Raw genomic sequence first — 24,996 nt, forward strand, 5'->3', positions numbered from 1 at the left:
AGTCATTTAAATTTATCCTTATTGACTGATATTGGATATTTAAAGGGATACTTCAGGATTTAGCATTAAGCTTTGTATCAGTAGAAAACCCGTAGTGTTTTCGAATTACCGTGCTTTCCTCCCTCATGTCCCCCTGAGATGAGAGATATATGTATTTTTTGTCTGGAAAAAATCCTCCGATGACGCAAAAATCGTCATTTTGCGTCATCTGAGAATTTTTTGGCCTGAGGCGAGAGACTACAGCCAGTTGTAGGGGCTGTCCCGCATGTTTTCAACCCGCCCATAGAGGGTGGGATCTCACTCACAGAATGTACACAGTGTCAGCCGTCTTTCTTTGGAAGCTAAGCTAGCAGGCTCTTGTTCTGTGGAGAAAGCTGAGTAGTAGGGGTTACCATCCTCTTTTTCCCGGACATGTCCGGCCGTCGAGATCGTCCAAAATGTCCGGGATTCGGCTTTTGCTTTCTGCAGTCGCCATTCATTGTTTACATGCACACCTTTTGTTTCAATCTAACTGAATTCATTCCGATTGGTGAATCTGAATGTAAAGTTTACGTGAACGCTAAACAAGTGATCGGTTGATGTGCTTTTTAACATTGCTAAGAAAATTTCCGCTCCTCCGTCACTCATCAGTAATCACGCCAATGGCCTCGCGCCGTTCTCTCACGCCCCTCAGCCTCGTCCTGCTCGCCACAGTAAACATAATGAATGGCGACTGTAGAACGCAAAAGCCGAATCCCGGACATTTTGGGCGATCTCGAAATCCCGGGCAGACTCGTCACGGAGACTCACTAGTAGCCTAGTCTTGTTATTTAACTGCGCGCGCTCTTACCGGTAGGCGTGGCTTGGGAGTGGCCTCGTAGAGCAGCGAAGCAAGTGCATTCTGGGAGTTGTTGTCTTTCATCCACATAAGCCAAAAATACATTTTCTGGCTTTTCTCAGTCTAGAAAGCTCCAAATTCAAAAATAATTTCACATTTCTACTACATAAATGACCCATTTTAAATACACATTCATCTTTTCAGAGGTGAAGTATCCCTTTAATTGAGCAAGATTATTTCCCATATTTTTACAATTAAAGTCAACTTTGCAGCCAACTAACACTTAAATACAGTTAACCTTTAAAATAATGAATTATCATTTTAAATGTAATCTTTAGAAAAAAAGTTTTTCATACTTTACATTATAATGTTGTGATGCCTAAATTCACTTTTTTTTTTTTTTGTTGAAAAATGTCATTGCCTTATCATTCATCCCCAGATGTCACACAGAAGAAAAACACTTGACCATATCACCCATTTACAGCAATTTCCTCTTTTTATAGGCACTTTTTGGACTGAATTATCAGACAAAACATAATAAAAAAATAAATATTACACATAAAAAATTTAGCATATACCGCAATCAAAACAGCCAGCTATCCTTGAAACAAGGAGCTGTAACAAGATATGTTTACTACTTCTAAAAACATCCTCAGCCAAGAACATTTATGATCTGTTTGCAAGGATTATTAATGTGCTTTTCTATTATGACAGATGTTTTGGGGAAAGTGCTGTGGGACATGCAGCAATATGCTCAATGGAGACGGACATGGACATGCTGAAAAAAATGTATGTGAAAAAACGTATGTGGCGTGCGTTGGACGAGTGACTGACTACCACAACACAAGGCTTAAGGCTCTTGACTCGAGCTCTGGGTTGGATACAAAAACAAGGACTGGCCACATAAATGTTCTATCTTTGGGGATTTCAATCTCACCAGATGCCAACAGTGAATGGAGTTATTTGGAAAACAGAAAAAAACGATATATCCTTACACCCTGCAGTCTACACATGAGTGTGTTTTAGCCATCCAGTCTGGTTTAATATTGTGAAAAGAACAAGAAGTATAGAGAGCTTTCAAGTTATAAATACTTCCCTTGTAAAAGCCTTATAATAATGTGTGTTAGAGTCTAACAAGTCTAAATTAATAAGGCAAATAAAACTGTATATTTAGACATTTAATGACATCCATGTACAGTGACCACTAAAATGATGTGTACACTTCAGCTACACTTAAAAATTAATGAAAGATTCAAGGATTGTTGTGCTACAGTATATTTCCTCTGTTTTATAATGTTTAAATTTGAAATGTACAATTAATTTATATACACTACGGTTCAAACTCCTGTTCTTACTGTTGGGTCAGTAATATATAACATATATATATAACAAAAAGGACAGTAAAAGACAGTTAATATATTTATAATGTTACAAAAGATTTCTTTTTCAAATAAATGCTGTTCTTTGGAACTTTCTACACATCAAAGAATCCTGAAGAAAATGTATCACAGTTCCCACAAAAAAATTAGCAGTACGGTTTTCAACATTGATAATAATAAGAAATGTTTATTGAGCAGCAAATCAGCATATTAGAATGATTTCAGAAGGATCATGTGATACTGAATACTAACTAATTGTAATATGTCGCAATATTACTATACTTCTGTTTAAATAAATTGAGCCTTTGGGAGCATTTGAGACATGTTTCAATAACCAATGTGTATATAGATCTGTATAGTTAATATGGTTCAAATGTGGTTCAGAAAATTGAGAACAGTTTGATATTTAATATTCCAACGCAATGAAATCCATATATTTAGAGGCCACTGTATATTGACAACACTGAGGAATTCCTGTTATATTATATTTTAAAGGATAATTCTAACATGCATATGTGTTTTATGTGCTTACTGTACTTTATATATCCATGCACCAAAGTACAACAGTGAAGAGAATAGAGAGTCATAGAGAAACATGCAGATCTCTCTCTACACACAGGCAAACACACACCTCCTGGAGTCTCTGCCCTGTAGACAGGTTTACTCATCCCATCCTTATTCTCTGCACTCATCTTGAGAAAATGCAGGACTCCAGGCTCTAAAACAACACAACATGCACATGAGAGCCTGACATAGTGCTGAAGTACTCAATGTGAGTCTCTAGCTTTTCATTTAAAGAATGACTGATTTACGCTCTCACCTACGTCCTCTAGTAACTCTGACCGTCTGTCCTTGTCCACAGTGACGAAGCGTAGTGACTTCATTGACTTCCCGTAGCCAATGCTGTAGCTATCTACAGGCTGTCCGTCCAGCTCGCTGGGTGAATCCCATGTGACCTTTAACCCCTTATCCACCGAGGTCAGCTTCACATTACGTGGCGGCAGTGGCTTAGAACCTGAGAAAGAGAGAGGGAAAGTGTACAGTTGTCTGGTGAGTTTGTTTCTGTAAGATTGCAGTTGCAGGAAATAACAATAAACTACAATCCAATATCTTATAAGCTACTATTAGACTAAGTAAGGGGGTCATTGTCACAAAATAAACCCCAAAAGGATGCAGAGAGGTCTTGAATCACCTTAAAGTGGTTTATTTTGCAATTATGCCTGACAGACTACACATTATTCCACAGCTATGCAGGAAATTGCTCTGGAACAATGGTCAGTTATCCAGTTTAGTTGTTATTATGCAGAAATATTTGACCAGTGAAAGCATGTGATTGACCAATCAGAATTAATTATTGCAGAGGGCCATCCAATCTTTAAAATAAAAGTTCTTTATTGGCATCTACACAGTTCCATGGAATCTTTCCATTACACAAAAGGTTCTTTATAGTGGAAAAAGGTTCTTCAGATTATTAAAATGTTCTTCACACAAAGAAAAAAATTAAATAATCGTTAAGATCGGTTCACCGAAACGTTCTGTGGGGAGCCCAAAATGGTTCTTCTATGGCATCGCTGCAATCGAGTGTATAGGAAAACCTAAACTAAATTGTATAAACTCAGCATGACAATTAGCTTGTGAGAGTCATGCGTAATGTAGATCTTTTTGTGTGAACTTTTTAAACGAATCGACTACTTGAAGTAGAGCAATGAGGGATACAGCCTTTAGTTAATCAAACTCGAAACTCCGTCTGAAGTACTAAAGTGTGCTCAGTCTGTTTTTCTAACCCTGCTCAGAGTTAGAGTGAGCAAATATCTCATCGCTGTGCATGTTTACTGTACAACAGCATGACTTTGGCATCAATCCTGGTGAGAGAGATCAATCTCTATCATTTATTTAAGTGTTCACACGGACATATGCCTCTTGGTCACTGCTTTATAATGTAATATTGGCAATGGAACATCCTCCACATAATCTGGAACCACATCACACGTGTCAATGCAATTACTGCAACACACACACACACACACACACACACACACACACACACACACACACACACACACACACACACACACACACACACACACACACCCCACACCACACACAGGCCACAGAGACATCAAACCTCAGTCTGTGACTTGGCCCATATTAAAATTTATGATTTAGGGAGGGTTCACATTTTGATTAAATCAAGACTTGTAAAACATAAGAATTAGATCTTTCTCCAAAAATAAACATTTTATACTGGAGGAAACTAACCATGGCTCATGTTATGGAGTGGACATCACCTAGATCAGTGGTTCTCTGTTTACATTGAAACCCCTGGTAAAAGGGAAGACTACATTTTATCTGCTGAAGGTCACATAAGAATCTTCCCAGCAATAAGGATTGTTTTCTAGTTTAGATTTGCATATTGCCCTGATAAATTTTTTGGCCCACCACAAAAGAAAAAAAAAACATGACACAACAACAACCAACAGACCAACCAAAAAATAAAATAAAATAAAAATGCTTTAAATGTTCAATTATAGCTGGAAATGTTTTAATCTAACTTCGTGACAGCTGTAAAATAAAATGTTTGCAATTTTTAACCAATTCAAAGACTTACTTTCGCAATTTTGACAAAACAATTTTGATGTGAGCCAATTCGATTTTATCAGTGTGATGACATATTTCCATCAGCAGAATTCGTAAAACAATGTTCAACAAATCACAGAAAACCAAATGTTTAGATTAGCAAGGCTTAAAATCACATGTATACAGTCAACAAATGTAAGATTGTTCGAACGCAAGAACTAGCCCAAATCTTTCCTGAAACTCTTTTACACTGGCTCCGTGCCATTTATATTGTTCATTCCTTTATAGTATTTATTAAGAGGCTGAAAGTAAATGCCCTGCGGTCCTGTCAGTTTTGTTGGATTGCTTTTTATAAGCACTCACGGAAAAGACCTGCACGGCAAGCACCTGCTTTTCTGGCATCATTTTCTCAGTGAAAGGCATAAACAAACTCAAACAAACATTCACTCGCTTATTATTTTCATTTAGGTGTCTGGATGACATTCAAACAAATGCAAGAGGCATTGAGAGTGTAGCCCTTTTACATACACTTTTCAGCCTGAGCTTTAATATACCCACGTGTTATGGGGGGATGGATGGGGGTCACCTGATGATAGACAGTCCTCAAACACCTAAGTGAAAGGTTGAGCGTGGGCATCATGCCAACTACATTCTGGCTTCTTGTATCGCTGCACACTCACTTATCAACAGATTGAGTTTCTAACCCTTCCAGCCTTGCTCACGTCAATCAGAGACTTTCCGCAAATTCCTTGGTGAAAATCTGAGCAAGATTTAATTCCAGGAGCTGGTCAGGGCATGATATTTCTCTTCCTCTCACTGTCTGGCAGAGCTCTTACCTGACAACACATGCTCATTCTTACCGGAATAGCAACAGACGTGATGTTAAAGTGCAGGCCAGGGTTGTGGAAGAAAATCCTGAGCCTCATTCTTTCCAATATATCTTTTATCTGTCAAGCAGATGTCTGGAATGGTTTTGAAGCTGCAGTTGGGCACCATTAAGAGATCTAGAAGGATTTTTTTTTTTTTTACTTGAAATCAGTAAAGCTTTACAGTCTACACTATATCGAAGCAGCTGGTGGCATTAAGATTTAGTTGTTTTGGATGTGTTTTGTTTTGTTAAAGATGGAGAGGAGAAGAAAAGAGAGGAAGACTGGATAATATGCAGCTGCTGATGGCAGTCACAGGCTGCACCGGGTGACCTCATATAAAGAACATTTCCAAAACACTGAGAAAGAGCAAGTGAGAAAGAAAAAGGCCCGTTGTAACGTGGCAGCTAACACAGCTCAGTAGGACTTCGCTACCACTTTTCTCATCCAAGATTCCTCTGCATTCTCTTCAGAATTCGGAGGGACAGGGAGTGTGAAAGAAAGTCAAAGAGAGGCAAGAGAGAGAAAACGTGGCTGAAACTGATTTGAAGAGCTGAAAGCAAAAGAATGTCTAAAACATCTGTGCTTTTACACTCCCTGATGACCTTTAAAGAGGTTAACTGTTACTTCCTGTCCTGGCTTTAATTTGATAAAACACTTGCTGAGAGCTGCACTTACAGTTCATATCTGTTTATCTATCTATCTATCTATCTATCTATCTATCTATCTATCTATCTATCTATCTATCTATCTATCTATCTATCTATCTACAGTATCTATCTATCTATCTATCTATCTATCTACAGTATCTATCTATCTATCTATCTATCTATCTACAGTATCTATCTATCTATCTATCTACAGTATATATCTATCTATCTATCTATCTATCTACAGTATCTATCTATCTATCTATCTACAGTATCTATCTATCTATCTATCTATCTATCTATATACAGTATCTATCTATCTATCTATCTATCTATCTATCTATCTATCTGTCTGTCTGTCTATCTACCTACCGGTATCTATCTACATTTGAAGTGAAGAACAAATCGGGAATCCAAATTTGGTCATATTTTGATTACATGTGTACATGTCATGTGAACAACTTATTTTGATCAGGGGAGACCAGGGGTGAGTACCATGGGGTGAGTTATAACACCTTCAGTGCAATCAATTAGCTACAGTAGTTAACTATAAGGATGTATAGTACAGTAGTTAACTACACCATCAGTCGAAGTAGAAGTTGTACAGTAGGCCTGTAGTAAGTTTTAGTCTCAATTACACACACACACACACACACACACACACACACACACACACACACACACACACATATATATATATAAATATATATATATATATACCACACTGTTAAAGATTTTGTTAAAGAATGTCTTTTTCCCTCCTCGATTGTTAACAAGGAATAATAATCGTTTTAAAGTTCAACAGACATAGATGTCATGCCTGCATGATGACCTTTTTAAAAACTGATTCATATTGCTACACAAATTACTGTTCCATAAAAACTAAAAGTAAAGCAAGGACACATTTTGAAGTTTGTGCACCTGCCTGTGCCTCCAGTCTCACCCCCTCGTGCATTAAGCTTTTAATACTTGCAATGTTTATTAAAGGTTTGGCACATGGTTTCCACGCACAATATGATCAACTGTGACATAATAATCTTTACAGTACAAGATGACAGCAGCATAAAAGAAAGCCCTGGGAATTATAACAGACAAAAATACACTTAACGAATTATACTTTTAAAATAATTCTAAACAATTCTAATAATACACAAAGCTTGATTTTGTGAATTAATATTTAAACAGACAGAAGCCGATTGACCTACCCGACAGTAGTGGGCTCTGGGTGCAGAGTGTGATCAGGAGACCGAGAAGAGCTCGTGCCCGTGCAGGAGACATTGCAGACAGTGCTTCAGTATTAAGGCGATCCGCTACACTGAGGGGAAGAGAGGCTATGGGATGCTCGGATGCTTCGATTCCCGTTCTCACCATCAGCCTATGCGCTCCTTCCCAGTCGTTGTCTCCCTCTTCCGGGGACGAACGGGACTTGGGGATACCAAAATATTTCCAGGGCAAGCTATGCAAAGTCTTTGGAAACAATTGCCTCTGATGTAGAACTCGTTTATCGTGCTGTTTATTTTATAACGTGTTTACCCAAGCCTCATTCTGTGCACGTGGTACTACTTAATGCAATATTAAGTTTTAGCTATTGTATTTTAATGTATTCATTATTTTTTAACTGAATATCAATTAAAAGACCTTTAAATTTTAGAGCTCTTTAAATTTAAATTCAGTTCTAAAAGTAGCCTATAGATATTAAAAATATAAATGCATTCTCCACAAATTTTAAACAAAATGATTGCGCATGCGCGCAATTTTGAGAAAGCGGTTAACGATAAGAAACGAAGACTTTACAGGTTAGTCGTTCACCGTTCGCCCCATTACTCAAGAAGAAGGTGAAGGAAAAGTCAAAATGTTTCCACCACAAAGGAAAAATACAGTGAAACAGCAGTTCTGGTTAGCAGAGGTGACTGGGTGTTTGTTTTCAGTTTGTTTCAACATCTGTAACTCAGTGGATTTTGTGTATCAGGTTCTGATATAATACACATATTTGTGAATCTGATACAAATGAACGTTTGTATCCCTAAACTATGTAAATTAATAGCCTACAAAGTTACAGTTGTTTACCATACTATCCATTATGCTAATCAAATCAAGGCTACTTTGAATTCCATCCCAACATGGTAAACAACTGTAACTTTGTAGGCTATTAATTTACATTGTTTAGGGATATATATACACTTGTTTTTTACTGTAGGTGAAAAGCTTGTTGTATGTTATATACCTATATAAATTAAGCAAGAGAACCTGCTGATTCAAATGATAGGCCTACCAATTCTGTCATTTAACATAACATCCATTAGCGTGATCACAAATCAAATACATGCAATTTTACTTTTTTACTTAAAGAATTGTCGTGTAAATCCTTATATTTTCACACAGATACTCTCATCTCAGAAGGGAGGTGCTGGTCATGTGTGATAGTGATTTCAGTTCTGTAGTTTTTTTCTTCTGATTGGTTAAACCCCCATCTCCCCATGATTCGCTGTAGTCAGCATGTTTTTAATAATGCTATATTTGCTCAATTTTCACGGCAACTTCTGCAAGGCAATGACTTCGAGTAAAAATACATTAAATGATTGAATGTGTCTCAGCTACTGCATGAGATCAATTATATAGCCTCCTACATTTAGGTCATAGGTCAACAATGTATTTTAAATTGTAGCTTGCATGCACTGAAAAGAACAAATGGCTTATGTACCTGTATATAACATGATTGGTTTTATAAGATTCACTGTAAAAAGTGAACAGTTGGATCAACTTAAAAAAATTACTTCAATTGGTAACACCTAAAGAAATTAAGTTTTCTCAACTTAAATTATAAAGTTTTTCACGATAAAACGTGATAATTTAAGTTGAGAACTTAATTTCTTTAGGTGTTACCAACTGAAGTAATTTTTTTTAAGTTGGTCCAACTGTTCACTTTTTACAGTGTTGTGATTTAAAGACATTTATATCTAACTACATAAATTATTTTATCTAACTACTAATAACCAACTACTAACTAACTACATAAAATATATTAAGTTACATATATTTATACAGGAGGCACAATAAAAGCAACAGATTTTTCTTTCTTTCTTTCTTTCTTTCTTTCTTTCTTTCTTTCTTTCTTTCTTTAACACAATAAATGTAATAGCGGTCCTCGGAGGCAGACTTGTTAGTGGTGGACTTCATCAGGCTGCTACTTCTGTGTACGCAGATATGCCATAACCTCTAATTACTTGACTAAGAGAAGGGAATAATATTAAAAAACAACGACAGGTAGTTTCGCTTGAACATAAATTCTTTATGACTCTAGAAACTACCCAGCAGTTAAATGTAAACATAACTGAACAGAAAAACCCCTAGAGACTGCAGAGCTCCAAGCACAAATAACCCAGAGTAATGCATCAGCAAATAAGACTCCTCCATCACTGGACAGCCATAGTCTCTGGCTGTCTCAGGGGACCGTGAGAAAGAGGCAATTAGGTACATGTGAGATGGGGATTAAAGGGATAGTTCGCCCAAAAATGAAAATTCTGTCATCAATTACTCACCCTCATGTCGTATCAAGCCCGTAAGACTTTCGATCATCTTTGGAACACAAATGAAAATATTTTTAATGAAATCTGAGTGATTTCTGTTCCTCCATTGACAGCTAAGCAACTATAAAGTCACGATGACTTTATATGACTAAAAGATTGAATTTAGGCTTTTATTTACATATAAACATTGATCAGCAAACATAATCTGAAGCTCAACCAAACCTGCTTGACACGCGAGAATGAACCTCATTGGTTCTTGCTGAAGCTCAAACGTGCTGCGTAACACGAGAATGAACCTCATTGGTTCTTGCAGAAGCTCAAACGTGCTGCGTAACACGAGAATGAACCTCATTGGTTCTTGCAGAAGCTCAAACGTGCTGCGTAACACGAGAATGAACCTCATTGGTTCTTGCAGAAGCTCAAACGTGCTGCGTAACACGAGAATGAACCTCATTGGTTCTTGCAGAAGCTCAAACGTGCTGCGTAACACGAGAATGAACCTCATTGGTTCTTGCAGAAGCTCAAACGTGCTGCGTAACACGAGAATGAACCTCATTGGTTCTTGCAGAAGCTCAAACGCGCTGCGTAACACGAGAATGAACCTCATTGGTACTTGCAGAAGCTCAAACGTGCTGCGTAACATGAGAATGAACCTCATTGGTTCTTGCAGAAGCTCAAAACGTGCTGCGTAACACGAGAATGAACCTCATTGGTTCTTGCAGAAGCTCAAACGTGCTGCGTAACACGAGAATGAACCTCATTGGTACTTGCAGAAGCTCAAACGTGCTGCGTAACATGAGAATGAACCTCATTGGTTCTTGCAGAAGCTCAAAACGTGCTGCGTAACACGAGAATGAACCTCATTGGTTCTTGCTGAAGCTCAAACGTGCTGCGTAACACGAGAATGAACCTCATTGGTTCTTGCAGAAGCTCAAACGTGCTGCGTAACACGAGAATGAACCTCACTGGTTCTTGCAGAAGCTCAAAACGTGCTGCGTAACACGAGAATGAACCTCATTGGTTCTTGCAGAAGCTCAAAACGTGCTGCGTAACACGAGAATGAACCTCATTGGTTCTTGCAGAAGCTCAAAACGTGCTGCGTAACACGAGAATGAACCTCATTGGTTCTTGCTGAAGCTCAAACGTGCTGCGTAACACGAGAATGAACCTCATTGGTTCTTGCAGAAGCTCAAACGTGCTGCGTAACACGAGAATGAACCTCATTGGTTCTTGCAGAAGCTCAAAACGTGCTGCGTAACATGAGAATGAACCTCATTGGTTCTTGCAGAAGCTCAAAACGTGCTGCGTAACACGAGAATGAACCTCATTGGTTCTTGCAGAAGCTCAAACGTGCTGCGTAACACGAGAATGAACCTCACTGGTTCTTGCACGTCAAGCGATCATGCTTTAGCTTCTTTTTATCATAACTGATGTGCGAGTTGATGATTGTATATATGTGAAAAAAAGCCTAAATTTAGTCTGTTCGATCGTGCGTCTTCAGAAAATTTTGACTACACCACTCAATTCATATGGATTAGTTTTATGATCTCTTTATGAACTTTCTGAAGTGTCAAAGTGTCAGTTGCGTAAGCATGAAATCAAACCTTATTTTCTTAATGCATGTTTCTTACAATAAATAGGCCTATATATTTTTTAAAAAGCCAATCACATTCAGGTCTGCCTCCATTCCAGTATACAGCGCTCACTTTTCACAATCCAATTTTTTAAACACTACATCGAGACCCATCTGCGTCATCTTCTCAGTTCTCGCGCATGCATCGTGGCGCTCTCGTGAACTCACGTCAGAGGATTAATTATACATTAACAATGTCTTTACTAACTTTCTGGGCCGGCAGATGCAATTACCTAGCAGCCTATGAAGGAGTGAGCCAGCTCTCAGAGTTCATCAAAAATATCTTAATTTGTGTTCCGAAGATGAATGAAAGTGTTACGGGGTTGGAACAACATGAGGGTGAGTAATTACTGACAGAATTTTCATTTTTGGGTGAACTAACTAACCCTTTAAGATAGTTATTTGAATTAAATAGCTGAGGTGGCTCAGTAAAGTACAGTTCTTATACTTTATTGCCTCTAGAGGGTTCTTCTCAGCCTCATTTACTGCATGACAAAGTACTTGACAGGTTGCACAGTGCCAGTCTTATCTTTGTAATTTTCCCTGTGCTTCTGTGACAACTGAGGAAAAGAGAATGACTAATCAGTAAGATAAAAGATATCAATTGAGAACATGATCCACATTAACTTCTTAAGGCTTATTCTTACCATGTTGAAATCCTTGATCTCCTTCTGTCTTTTGACATCAATGTTGTACCGGGCCCAGTAGGGTAAGATCCTGTTTTGCGTGTGGGAGCTCAGAGGCACACCACCCTTATTGGAGAGGCTTTTGCTGGAGGCCATTTCGGCAGATCGGATATTTTGGAAGTATTTTAGGGTTGTATTGCCAAAAGTCTCCCCACACAGGAATTTTGTCGTAGGAATGTGTCCACAGTACCTTTAAATGATATATTATTTTATGATTTGCCTGAAATTAACCATAGAGAAGGTCAAAAATGCAGAAGAAACAGATCTTGACAACCATAACGTTACTTGTTTATTCAAATTTGTTTCAATGAATTGATTCAGTTGGAGTATTTAACATTAAGGGACAGCACACATTTATTTTCTATGTTTGAAAAGAAAAATACTCTAATCAAGGTCCCCGAATGTCAAAAAAAAAATTCTGACACTGCCCTGATCAAAACAAGAAATAAGCTAGGTTTTTACCCCGGCATCAGAGACGACGGGATGTAGGCTGTGTTGTTATGCGTTATGAGAGTCCCATTTCCTCTGAAAGTCATGGCTGAATAGACAAGGATACTACGATTATCATCCGATCATAAGCTGCTGAAGTTCAGCAATGCGTCTGACCTGCACCACAGATAAGACAACAAATGGTTGCCTGGCAACCATTTTTTCAGTATAGCATTATGCGTTTTTTATTAAGTCAGTTTTACTCTAATTGATAAAGAATATATAAAATGTATGTTCCTGTAGCCTCAAATAATAAAAAGCTTGTGAGACGTAGTGGGGTTTTCTGCAAGAATCCGCCCCCCTCCTGAGAGTCCGCGGTGTGTGCCTGCCCCCTGCTGGCGTCACCCGTCATCGCATTGCGCGGAGCAGTGGCGAGGCGCATCAAAGCAGAGTGAAAGAGTCTCGCAGCGGATCTGACGAGTGTACATGTGTGTGCGCATTGTAAAGCGAGAGAAAATGAAAGCTCTTTAATTATTAATTACTCTTTTTATGTTATTGCGCACAGAGGATGCAGCCTGTACAACGAGATGATTTTTTTTTTCTCGTTTGATGCAGCAAATAAAAGCAGTTAAGATAATGTTATAGGTTAAGTTGGTCAAGATAGATCCGCGGTCTTTGTGATGAAACATTTTTATTCTGTGGTAGGCTTTTGATTCCCCCCCCTCCCCCCTTCATTCCAAGTTGAAATGGCTTTAGTGGTGTACCTAAAGACTGTCACGGAGCTTCGTGGGAAGGGGGACCGAATCGCAAAAGTGACTTTCAGAGGTATAGAGCAATACTTTTCATTTCCAGTGAATGGGTTTGAATATGTGCATTTGTGCACTAAACATCTTGGGTAATACATATGTCGGTTTTATATTGTTTTATGTTGTATTTATTGTCTATGCCATGTATGCAGTGTGTAACTTGAAATCGTGTGTCTGATAAAAAGTTGTAGAAATCCATGCTATTCTTAAGCGCATGTGTTTATCAAAGAACAAGGGCTTTTTAGATGATGAAAACTCCCCTGTTTATAGATAAATCGCAACAATTTCTTACTTGGTTTAATTATCGCCTATGTGTAACTAGTCTAGATTCTCGTATCAAGGCACAATGTTCACTGCAGTATCGTTTGATACGTTGTTGATTTCAAGCTGTATAGTCTAGCAATGGATATTCATTTTAATAAGCTACTGGGATTCTTTTCCAAAATGTTTTTCAAGGTCCCCAGAAGTTTAAGCTTAGAACGTAAGCTGATAAGAGTGAACCAAATTTGTTTGAACTCTTGGTTGTTTTGTCTTATGAGGCTTGCCTTGACAATCCATTAGTTAAGTGTCATGCAGTGTGGCTCAGAGACTCTTTCCTTTTCTTTTTTTCAGCTGTATTTGTATTTCAGCACCTTGGACAGTTGCTAAGTGTTGATCTGACACGATCATTTTCTATTTCATAAAATGTGTGTGTGTGTGAGAGAGAAAGGGTGGGAGAAAAACAGAGCCAGAGATGTGTGTTGATAGTATGTTTCTAGCATATAAAAAGATAAATTACAGAATCGCCTTAGTTAAATGAAGCAGAAATGAGCTAGGACACACAACATTTTATTGGTAATAAAAAAGCGGATGCATGTTTTAAAAGAGTAAACATCTTCCGGTATTAATGGGAATCTTTTTGTCATCTTTACAAAATGACATTCTGTTTGAAATGACAGTGAGGGTGACGGTCTGCTTCAACTTACTCCCAATCTAGTGATTTGATTGAGACACTGCAAGTGATTGAAGCCATTTTGATGCTTTGTCCTGTTGCCACTGTCCCCTGCCCCCCCTCTCTGAGGGCAATGACTATTAAGCTCTCCTTCTGCCACCCTTTCCTTCCCTCCCTTTCGGTCTTCCTCTGATCTCCACCAGCCTCCGTGTGCCTGATCTAGGCTGTCTGGAGCGGAAGGGCTCTACTGAGCTGTGTCCTGTTTCCCTGTGGGTTGCATAACTTAGATTGAGTACCTCTGAGTGGATCTGAGAACAATGAAAAATCACAGTGTGATTCTATCATAGTATCGGAGATAGAAAATTAATCAATGTACAAACATATTGGCTTTCAGACATTATGAGATTTGATTGCTTTAGAATGTGAAAAGTCCTTGTAAAGACTATGCATTATTGAACTGTACTGTTTAAGATTGTTCTGTCGGTTTAAAGGTTGCCCATGCATTTTTATTGAAGGTAGGGTAGGCAGACAGAAATGGTTTAAATATTAATCGTCCAAATGCAATAATAGGATGTCCTATCTGCCTGTCAACATGTATTTCCATACCTCCGCGCATCCTGCTTGCTCAGGCATCACACGTCATCAGCTTGTTCCGTAAGGCTATGCATGCAGAGTTAGATAGTCACCGAGCGCCACAGACAAACGGTAGCTGCCTTTTACAGTTTCTCCTAGGGCTGAACGATTTTGAATTTCGTAATTACTGTAATTAAGAGCTGGCAACCCGGAGCTGTTCACATCCTCGAAATTGTTTACTGTGCGCGTTCATGTGTTTTGGAGGAGGCGTTCATGTTTGCTAAGCCTCTCAAAAATTGCCTACACTACCTTTAAGTTTTTGCTCAATTTATGCATGTTACATAACCATTTTTCCCCTAGCTCCTCCACCAGCTGAATTTTGTGATCTACAGCACTGTGTATAGAGGTTATAAATGTTACCTGGGGGAAAAGCACTTGTGAACAACAGCAGCCAGCAAGGAATTTGAGATGAGCTGCTAATTGTTTCTCTGAGACAGAATTTTGATGTCTGTATTTTGAGATTACATAACTTTCTTAATTTGACTCTTCTAAAACATTTTTACATGATATTTATCAGCTCAATTGTTCAACAAAGAATCAAGACAGCACTAGACATGGTACACTGTGGTTGGACCACATTCCAGACAAGTTTAGAGACCTCATTCTGGACTACTATGACTATTCAGTCTGAGAGTCTCTGCGGGGTCTACAACATCAGACTGACACAGCCTTGAGAAGGGTATCATCACTGGATGTACAATTTCAGTGATATTATTCACACTCACCATGAATATGTTGGTCCTTGAACTGGAAGGCTGGCTAGCCGCAGTGGACAAGTCAGGCCTATCTGGCAAGTTCAAGGCCTGGATTTACCAACATGGCATCCTCCCACGAATTCTCTGGCCCCTTCTGATTTATGAGGTTCCAATCTCTACCATCGAGGGCTTTGAGAGGAGAGTCAGCAGGTTTCTACGGAAGTGGCTAGGTCTACCTCGAAGCCTGAGCAGCATCGACTGGTATGGCCAGAACAACAAGCTGAAGCTCCCTATCAGCAGCCTGAATGAGGAGTTCAAGGTGGGCCGTGCCAGGGAGGTGCTGCAATACAGTGAGTCACAGGACCCGAAGGTCTCCCAGGCTGGGATCGAGGTGAGGACAGGGCAGAGGTGGAGGGCAGCAGAGGTGGTGGATGTGGCTGAGTTGCAGCTACGGCACAGGACACTGGTGGGAGCAGTGACTCATGGGAGAGCTGGCCTGGGTAGCGGCACAACATCTCACTGCAACAAGGCGCAGGGGAAGGAAAGGAGATCACTGTTGCTGCAAGAGGTGCGGGCAGCAGTAGAGGAGGAGCGGGCCAGTAGGATGGTTGAAATGCGGAAGCAGGGAGCCTGGACAAGATGGGAGCACGCAGTGGACCGCAGAGTCTCATGGGTAGAGCTGTGGAAAGCAGACCCCCTCGCATACAGTTCCTGATCCAGGCGGTCTACGATGTACTACCGAGCCCATCCAGCCTGTTTGGCTGGGGATTGGTGGAGTCACCAGCCTGCAACCTCTGCCTGAAGAAGGGGACCCTGGAGCACATCCTCAGCTGCTGTTTGAAGGCCCTGGGCGAGGGGCGCTACCGTTGGTGCCATGACCAAGTCCTGAAGGCCATAGCGAATATCATCAGCTGTAGAATTGGCCACTGCAAGCGCCTCCGCCCAGTGAAGAACACCATTGCTTTCGACCGGGCTGGGAAGAAGCCACCATTAGCTGCCAGGGCCGCCTCATCTGGCCTGCTAGCAACAGCACAAGACTGGGAGTTGAAAGTTGACCTGGGGAAGCAACTGAAATGCCCAGAAACTGTCGCCACTACAACACTGCGGCCTGTTACTCATCTCAGAGACCTCCAAGCAGATCGTTCTCCTGGAACTCACCGTACCCTGGGAGGACCGTATCGAGGAGGCCAATGAGAGGAAGAGGGCAAAATACGCTGAGCTAGTGGAGGAGTGCCGGAACAATGGGTGGTGAGCACGGTGTGAGCCCACTGAGGTGGGATGCAGAGGGTTTGCTGGCCAGTCTCTCTGCAGGGCCTACAACATCCTGGGCATCATAGGGGCCAGTAAGCGAAGGGCCATCAAGGAGGTCACGGAGTCAGCAGAAGTTGCCTCAAGGTGGCTGTGGAAAAGGAGAGGAGAACCACGGGTGGGGTAGGGCTACCTGGACACAAGCTGGGGCCTGATCAACCCCAGCTGGGTCGCCTGGGTGAGAATGTATGATGCTTGAAAGACCCGAAACACTCCGTGACCCCAGGTAACATCACTGGTGATGTTTCTAGGTTGCATCAAGTTGATGTATGTTACAAGGTATGATTGCATAAAACTACTGTTAGGTTTCTGGTTGCAGCAACGAGGAAACAGAATTTCTGTGCAGCAGACTTTATTAATGATAAACTTAAACTTACAGAAACACTCAGGAGACTAAGAACAAGGACAGAACAACCAGCTTAACATTAACGTCAACAGACACTGAACAGGACAAAACACAGGGCTTAAATACAAAGAGCAGATGAGGGAAACAAGACACAGCTGGGACAAATGAACTCAATGACAGAAACCATAGTAACAAACAGGCTTGGGATGAACTGATGAAGGAGGAGTGGCTAGAAACTGAACACAATGAACAATGAGGAAGTCCAAACAGAAATGTGACATTACCTCCCCCTTCTGGAAGGCGAGCCCTCGTGCCATAAAACAATCAAGAGGGCTGGGAGGGTGGGCGCTGGGAGGTTCTTGCAGTTCAGGGGGCCACCAGGGCATCACTGGTTCAGGAGTCCAGGGCGAAGCAGGCAGCTTGGGGGACCAGGGCGGAGCCGGCAGCTCGGGGGACCAGGGCGGAGCCGGCAGCTCGGGGGACCAGGGTGGAGATGACCCTTCAGGCGGCCATGGCGGGGACGACCCTTCCAGGCTGAGCGTCTCAGGGACAGCCTCTGTAGCCGACTGAGGCGCAATGGCCATCTCGTACGAAGACACAGGCGCGGCTGACATGGCGTGAAGAAGCTCAGGCTCGGCAGGCATGACGTGAAGAAGCTCAGGCTCGGCAGGCATGACGTGAAGAAGCTCAGGCTCGGCAGGCATGACGTGAAGAAGCTCAGGCTCGGCAGGCATGACGTGAAGAAGCTCAGGCTCAGCAGGCATGATGTTAAGAAGCTCAGGCTCAGCAGGCATGACGTTAAGAAGCTCAGGCTTGGCAGGCATGATGTGAAGAAGCTCAGGCTCGGCAGACATGACGTGAAGAAGCTCAGGCTCGGCAGACATGACGTGAAGAAGCTCAGGCTCGGCAGACATGACGTGAAGAAGTCCAATAATAGGTCACCCTGTGCTCCAACCCAATATATGGTCTTGAGGCTGGTATTATCCAGATTTGAAAATTCCGCCAACTCACAGAATTTGGCAGAGTAATCTGAGAGGTAGTCCTCGGTTGTGGAGATCAATGAAGGCAGCTGCTAAATCCATATTCATTTGAGGTCTGTCGATCTGTTAGGTTTCTGGTTGCAGCAAAGAGGAGCAGCAGACTTTATTAATGATAAACTTAAACTTACAGAAACGCTCAAGAGAATAAGAACAAGAACAGAACAACCAGCTTAACAATAACGTCGACAGACATTGAACAGCAAATGAGGGAAACGAGACACAGCTGGGACAAATGAACTCAATGACAGAAACCATAGTAACAAACAGGCTTGGGATGAACTAATGAAGGAGGAGTGGCTAGAAACTGAACACAATGAACAATGAGGAAGTGCAAACACAAACAGAAACGTGACAACTACAATAGCACAACAAAACGTAAATGGATTGCATGTTATAAAAATCAATGGTTGTGAATCGATGTTGCATTGTGTTTATTTTAGTGTAATCTAATGATGATTTATGTATTTACCCTTTTTCAGCATTGAGAAAAACATTTTTCACCTATACTTACACTGGTTTCTCAATGCTGAAAAAGTGTAAATACATAAATCATTATTAGTTATGGCCTTGCACTAAAATAAACACTCAATATAAGTGTTTGTGTAGGCATGTGAATGAGTGCATAAGGGTGGTGTGTAAACATATTTGTATTGAGTGTTCATATTTACTCGTACACACAAGCACACACTGACAAGAAACAACGAGCTGTATTATTCTTAGACAGAGTCAGACTTCTATAAAGCAGTTTCACACTTAAGTATTTTAACAATGTTGCAGTTTTATGATATTGGAATGATATTTCTTCTCTGTTTCCAAAACTTGTCAGGGCTGTGATGACCTGCCTATAATGCATAATCCTAATAATGTTACCTAAAAAAGGTCTTCAGTGAGTTACACTGAGGGTCTTGATAAACTGGATATGTACATAATTCTGGCATGTAAAGAGATTTGGTATGAAGAATGAAATCTTTCTCTTGAGAGTTCATATACAGTGTCAGCAAAACATTCTTATAATTGCTACTTTACCACAATGTCAATATACTGTATGTATATGTATATGTATAAACACACACAATATATAATGGTTTACAATAGTGGCCAAAAGTGATGTCTGGTGGAAAATTGACATCTTCACCTGTTACGCCTAACTCAACCTGAGCACCACTTTCAAGAAACGGCTAAAGACGCATTTTCGTCAACACTTGCTCAATTGATACTAACATTTACTATTCTATTCTATTTATTATTATAATTATTTATTAACAAAAAAAATTTGCACATGTACTGCTCTAGACTAACTGGGACTAGTCACAGCACTTACGTACTGTTTCCCTTTTGTCGGTTTGATTACTTCAATTGTTCTCATTTGTTAGTCGCTTGGATGAAAGCATCTGCTAAATGATTAAATGTAAATGTTAAATGCAAATTGCGTAGTTGTGCTGGGAGTCAATTGTTTTATTTGTGATAAAGCAATAAAACATGCCAAATTGTCATTAAAAACAAATATCCCCCTGGACATCACTTTTGGTCACTACTGTATATGTAAAATTATTTCTGTTATGTTAGTCTCTTCTGAGCCACATTGACCTTTTACCTCGTTTATCTCCCTGCAGGTCTCTCCTTCTTCTCTCGGGTGGTGGAAAACTGTGAGGATGAGGCTCGATTTGAGCAGGTCAGTCGTCGTCCCCCGTCCCCTCCCCATCCCCCCACCCCCTGCTATATCACCAGTTTCTACTACTAACTCAAGCATCTTGTGATACACATATACGCTACAAATTTGATTTCTCTCTCCCCAAGAGAGGATGTGGTGAAGGAATCACACGAGGAATCGAACCGCTCAACCGTGGCCAAATGCATCACATTTAGCCCCACTGATTCCTATTTTGCACAGACCCTCAGGCAAGCAACATAGCAGTATGAAGTGGTAATAAGCCTGTGGATACACCAGCTAAATTACCATTACACTAATATAGTTCTTTGAATGATTGCTCTCTTTACTCCAAAATATCCCTGCTACAGGTCTCATCCTTACATTTGATAGGTGAAATAGCAGGTAAAGCTTTGTTGCATTCTCGTTCTTAAATATGACTTGAGGATGGGCACCTCATGCATAATGTCCTCATGAATGGTTTCAGATTCTGTAGCAATAAAGAGTTTTTTATTTGCATTGATAATAATTTGCAGAAGTTCTTTTTGAAGTGCCCCTATTATGCTATTTTAAATCTTCCTAATTTTGTTTTGGAGGTCTCCTACAATAGGTTTACACGCATCCAAATGCAAGTTCATAATATACATGGCACATCACCTCTTTTCTCACTGTGTCTGAAATGGCTCGATAAATGATTCAGTCTCTCTAAACCATTGCTTCTCAAAGTGTGGGACACTGCAGGGGTGGGGAGGGGATCAGCTGAAAAAAATACAAACAGAAAACAGCCGTTGCAACAGAGTTCAAGTGTGTGAATAGAATTTTTGCGCTCTGCCTTTATAAAGCGGCACCAAAGCCAATTTCACTGAATCGTAATTCTTCCGACTGTTGACTTGTCACCATCTGAACAAGCCCGACATAGAAGTTGCTAGATTTTTTTTAAAGGGGGGCGTGACTCTAAACCCCTCCTTTCCGAGAGCTTCCTCTGCTCTTATTGGTCAGATGGCTCAGTCTGTTCTGATTGGTCTACCATTTACAGCGTGTGTCGGAATTTCAAGTCCCTTTCAAGGAAAGTGTTCACTCTGTGGTCATATTTGCAACACCTCCAGCAGCTATTTCGGGCATACAAGACCAAGTCCTATCTTTTTAAATGAGGGAATCCTGAAATCTAAAAAACTGCTTGCCGAACTCACAATTAAACAACATATTTCAAATCAGCAACAAAATTTGACTTGAATTGTCCCATAAACGTTGTTTCTTATGCTCAAATAGCATTTATAAAAGCTTATTTTTCAGGTTAGACCAGCCAATGCACACATGTGCAGTCCTTAGCGCGCGTCTCAGAACACTGACTGTTTCTATGACAACCGCAGCTTCTAATGGCTGTTCCGCCATATTGTGTGTTGCACTTTTCTCCATTCATAAGTAATATAAGTGCACTGACTTTCTATATATATATATATTTCTATATATAGCATCACCATATCAATTCATGTCGACAACAACACAACATGTTGCTACAACTTGTTGCTTCTCAGCTACAACTACAGTGTTTGAGGGTGGGTCAAAGTACTATGTCGACATTGTTAGTGGGCAGCCGATAAAGACCTATAGGCTGGCATTATGCAAATTTGTTATAAACCTACGTGGATATGTTCGGAAGTGAGCCTGGAATTGCTAACAACTGGTTTGGGCAGTTCAGAATCGATTCTTCCTTTCAGGAGACAATAACTTTATTTGTCGTGCACTTTAAGACTTTGCTGACCTTTTACATTCACAAATAGCTATATTACACACTGCATGCAAGGTAATAATCAAAAAAGCGTAATAGGGGCACTTTAAAATATACCTGTATATCCTCTTCATGTGTCTTCATGGTAGGCAGAAATTCAATTATGTTTTGTTGTCAGTCGTGATTGGAACTCCCACACTAGTGTTAGCCTCGTCTGACGTTTGGACGGGGTTGTTGATTTTTTTTTTTTTTTTGTGCTGCAAACAGCAAGCGTTACAAAATTGCTCTTTTGAATCTATTTAAAAACCAAGTGCTGTTTCATTTCTTGTTGATTGTTTTTTATGAGGAAGGTTTCTACTGTATGATAAGGAGCGAGAGAATGACTCATAGTAAGGAAATAAACAAAACAATTATAATTTGGGTTTATCTAAATGTAGAAAAATTTAATTGACAGTTTTTCTGCTAAGTAGGGACATAATCAGTTGTTTATTTCATTTTGCTGTCCTTAAATGCCCTATGAACTTTCTGGTTGACCTCCAGCCTTTTTATTTCCTCTCTATCCCTCACTCATAGTTTTGTGGTAATAGTTTAATCATTACTAGGCGGTTAGAGTGGGTCAGTACACACTTCAAATCGACTGAACCCACTCGCCACTTATGATTACATCACAGATCTCATACCAAACCTCACAAGACAGTTCAGAACTATCTTCACTCCTATTGCTGCACTGTAGGATATGTTCGCTTTCTTTCTGTCTTTCTCTCCCTCCATCTCCTCTTTTTTTTTTAATAGCATGTTTGTGTTTGGCACCCGCATTGTCTTTTCAGGTTTGTCAGGCATGCACTATCGGGTTTCATATTCATAAGAAGTAACGTGGGTTTTAGTTTACCTAACACTGACATGCACTGAAAGCAGGGCATTATCAGAAAGCGAACAGACTTTATTTTGAAGAGACGTTTGTGTACATTTTCTGTTGATCATGGAAATCCTGGAAATCCAGACCTAAATCTAAAAGATTAATGGTCTGGCATCGACTAATGAAAATCGGCCAGCTCGAGGGCGGCACCAAGCATGCATTTGAAAATCTCACTGCACGCAATTGGATAACACTACGACCAATCACAACAAACCCCATGCGCTTAGCTACCAGCGGAGCTAACTGGTAGATTAGACTATTGCCGTATCCGGTCGGCAAAACAGCAAAGACGTCCTTCTTGCAAAGGAACGATTCAAGCGCCGTCTTCTGTTCCTGTTTTAGATAAAAAGCCAAGTCTAACTCGTTCATTGTAGCGGCCAAAGCCGTTTCAAACAACTGGTGTTCATCCATAGCCATCTTGCAATGTTTACCAATGACTTCGACGTCACAGCGCTGTCGTCATCTGTTTAGCTCGCCTCTGGCCCGCCTATATCAGATAACCCGATGTGATTGGTGCAGCTCGGATACAAGGGTATATTTAATGAGCATCATTACTCGACGCCAGAGTAAACTCGAGAACTCTGGATTTCCAGGGTACACCTGCACAACATAGAACTCAGAACCGATCCACAAGATGGAAAGTATGTTCAGCACAGATTTTGTGGGTTCACGTTCACATTCTGCTTTTTGCGTATACTCTGTAGCTAGAAAGTATGCATATTCGTACCCGGGTTAAAGTTATAGTTCACCCAAAAATGAAAATTGAATTGTCATCATTTTCTCACCCTTATGTCATTCCAAGACTTTAATTCATCTTCAAAACACAAACAGAGATATTTTTAATAAAAAAAAATTTAGTGATTTCTGTCCCTTTAAAAGTACAACAAGATATCATAAAAAAAAATCCATATGAATCAACCGTTTAATCCAATCTTCTGAAGAAACATGATTGCTTTATATGATGAGATTTCATTTAGTATTTTAACTAATTTAGTTGTTCACAAATAAACATTGATCAAAGCACACAGAGCACATCTATTATGGTGAAAGGAAGCTCACCTGTGCTTGCTTGATGCAATGTTTTGTTGAGACAGAAATCTCTCATTTCATTAATATCTTTATTTGTGTTTCAAAGTCTTATTTTTTGGGTGAACTGTTCTTTTAAGCCAATTTCCCTGCTACGTCTCTCTACTGCTTCTCTCATTCTGACAAGTATCCCACCATTTCTTTCCTCACAGCCTTATTATCTCAGAACAATTGAACAAGGCATTAACTAGGGCCCTATTAAATCAGTTTCCCTTTCCATTTTAATTTTCTAGATTCTATCTGAATGCTTTAATTAAAAATGTAACCATCAAAAAGCATGTCTAATCAATCGAATTCATAAAACCGTAACTACTTAATAATTAACCACTGCCCTACTGATTCAGTGTTGGATTTTTTGCAGGAGCGTTTGAGGGCTGGAATGACCCCTGACGCTTAAGGTTTTTGTGGCAGAAGAAAAATCTCTTGATTGTGTGATAGCTTAACGATAGCATTCTTTGAAACAGTTGAAACAGTGATGAAATGCTCATGGAGTGAACTCTCAGAGCAGCTCTGGAGATGAAGTTCATGTGTTCATGTCCTCATAAAGTGAGACAGCAGACACTGAAAACACCATGAGCATCACTTGTGCTTGAGTATATGCAGTAAACGAAACTGCGCTGCTCATTCATTCTCAGACAAACAGAACATGTAGACTTCATATTTCTTTTTACGGTTTAACAATCACAGACACTAGTCCATTGAATTTGATTAATTGTATGTCCCTATTCTCATTTATTAATGCCGTATTCCCTTCATTCCGTTTAAATGATTGGATTAAACAACTCTGTCCTCTTTTTCTGCAACGCGGACATCATAGGGCCCTACCTTGTTTACTAACCCGGCTGTGTGCAGCTGAGTACACCTTTCAGGTCTCAGCTGTACTCACACAAATAGACTATTCATTTGAATCAGAATGGACCCAGCTATTGTTTATGTATGAGCAATTATTATTTTATCTTCAACAAGCTCACAGTCGCTTGCAAAGACAAAGCTCTACATAATTTAACCGGATACATCCTGCTCTTAACATTCCTGATATAGTGATGCATTTTTCCCCACATAATCTGTGCTTCCTCATTTTATGCATTATAGAAATAAAATTGTAAGCACTTCTCAGTGCTGTGTTTTGTTATGGCTTATTGTTGCAGGGCTGTTGAGCATGGAGCCTGATGTTGACTGTGATGGACAGAAAAGGTTTTAGGCAGACGCTTGCTGCAGCTATGTACAAAATTGCCCTCCTTTACATCAGCTCTGCTGGAGTGCCTATCTTTAAACCATTGATTTTATCTGCAGG

General features: G+C 40.1%; 3 protein-coding genes across 11 annotated transcripts in view; 1 reads left to right on the plus strand and 2 right to left on the minus strand.

Moving 5' to 3' along the window:
* The window catches only part of fndc1 (fibronectin type III domain containing 1), a 39,034-nt gene extending 31,434 nt beyond the window's left edge, over positions 1 to 7,600 (minus strand). The window contains exons 1-3 of one of the 2 annotated variants that reach the window (XM_084432861.1): positions 7,495 to 7,600; positions 3,017 to 3,211; positions 2,828 to 2,914 (exon numbers count right to left, since the gene is read on the minus strand). In XM_084432861.1, the coding sequence (XP_084288987.1) occupies positions 2,828 to 2,914; positions 3,017 to 3,211; positions 7,495 to 7,567 (355 nt within the window). In that variant the 5' untranslated portion in view covers positions 7,568 to 7,600. The remainder of the gene's footprint in view (positions 1 to 2,827; positions 2,915 to 3,016; positions 3,212 to 7,494) is intronic. The other variant, XM_084432862.1, reaches the window with a different exon arrangement.
* A 4,331-nt stretch (positions 7,601 to 11,931) lies between these two features.
* Positions 11,932 to 12,671, minus strand: cimip2c (ciliary microtubule inner protein 2C; the record flags this gene model as incomplete). Its single annotated transcript, XM_084432005.1, has 3 exons — positions 11,932 to 12,009; positions 12,097 to 12,325; positions 12,598 to 12,671. 3 exons carry the CDS (start codon positions 12,669 to 12,671, stop codon positions 11,932 to 11,934), a joined length of 381 nt encoding a protein of 126 aa, XP_084288131.1.
* A 341-nt stretch (positions 12,672 to 13,012) lies between these two features.
* The window catches only part of otofa (otoferlin a), a 67,138-nt gene continuing 55,154 nt past the window's right edge, over positions 13,013 to 24,996 (plus strand). For all 8 annotated transcript variants that reach the window (XM_084432942.1, XM_084432945.1, XM_084432946.1 and 5 more), the window contains exons 1-2: positions 13,013 to 13,389; positions 19,937 to 19,995. In XM_084432942.1, coding sequence (XP_084289068.1) covers positions 13,311 to 13,389; positions 19,937 to 19,995 — 138 coding nt within the window. In that variant the 5' untranslated portion in view covers positions 13,013 to 13,310. The remainder of the gene's footprint in view (positions 13,390 to 19,936; positions 19,996 to 24,996) is intronic.

This window comes from Rutilus rutilus (assembly GCF_951802725.1).
Source record: "Rutilus rutilus genome assembly, chromosome: 15".
In the NCBI taxonomy this organism is placed as follows: Eukaryota; Metazoa; Chordata; class Actinopteri; order Cypriniformes; family Leuciscidae; genus Rutilus; species Rutilus rutilus.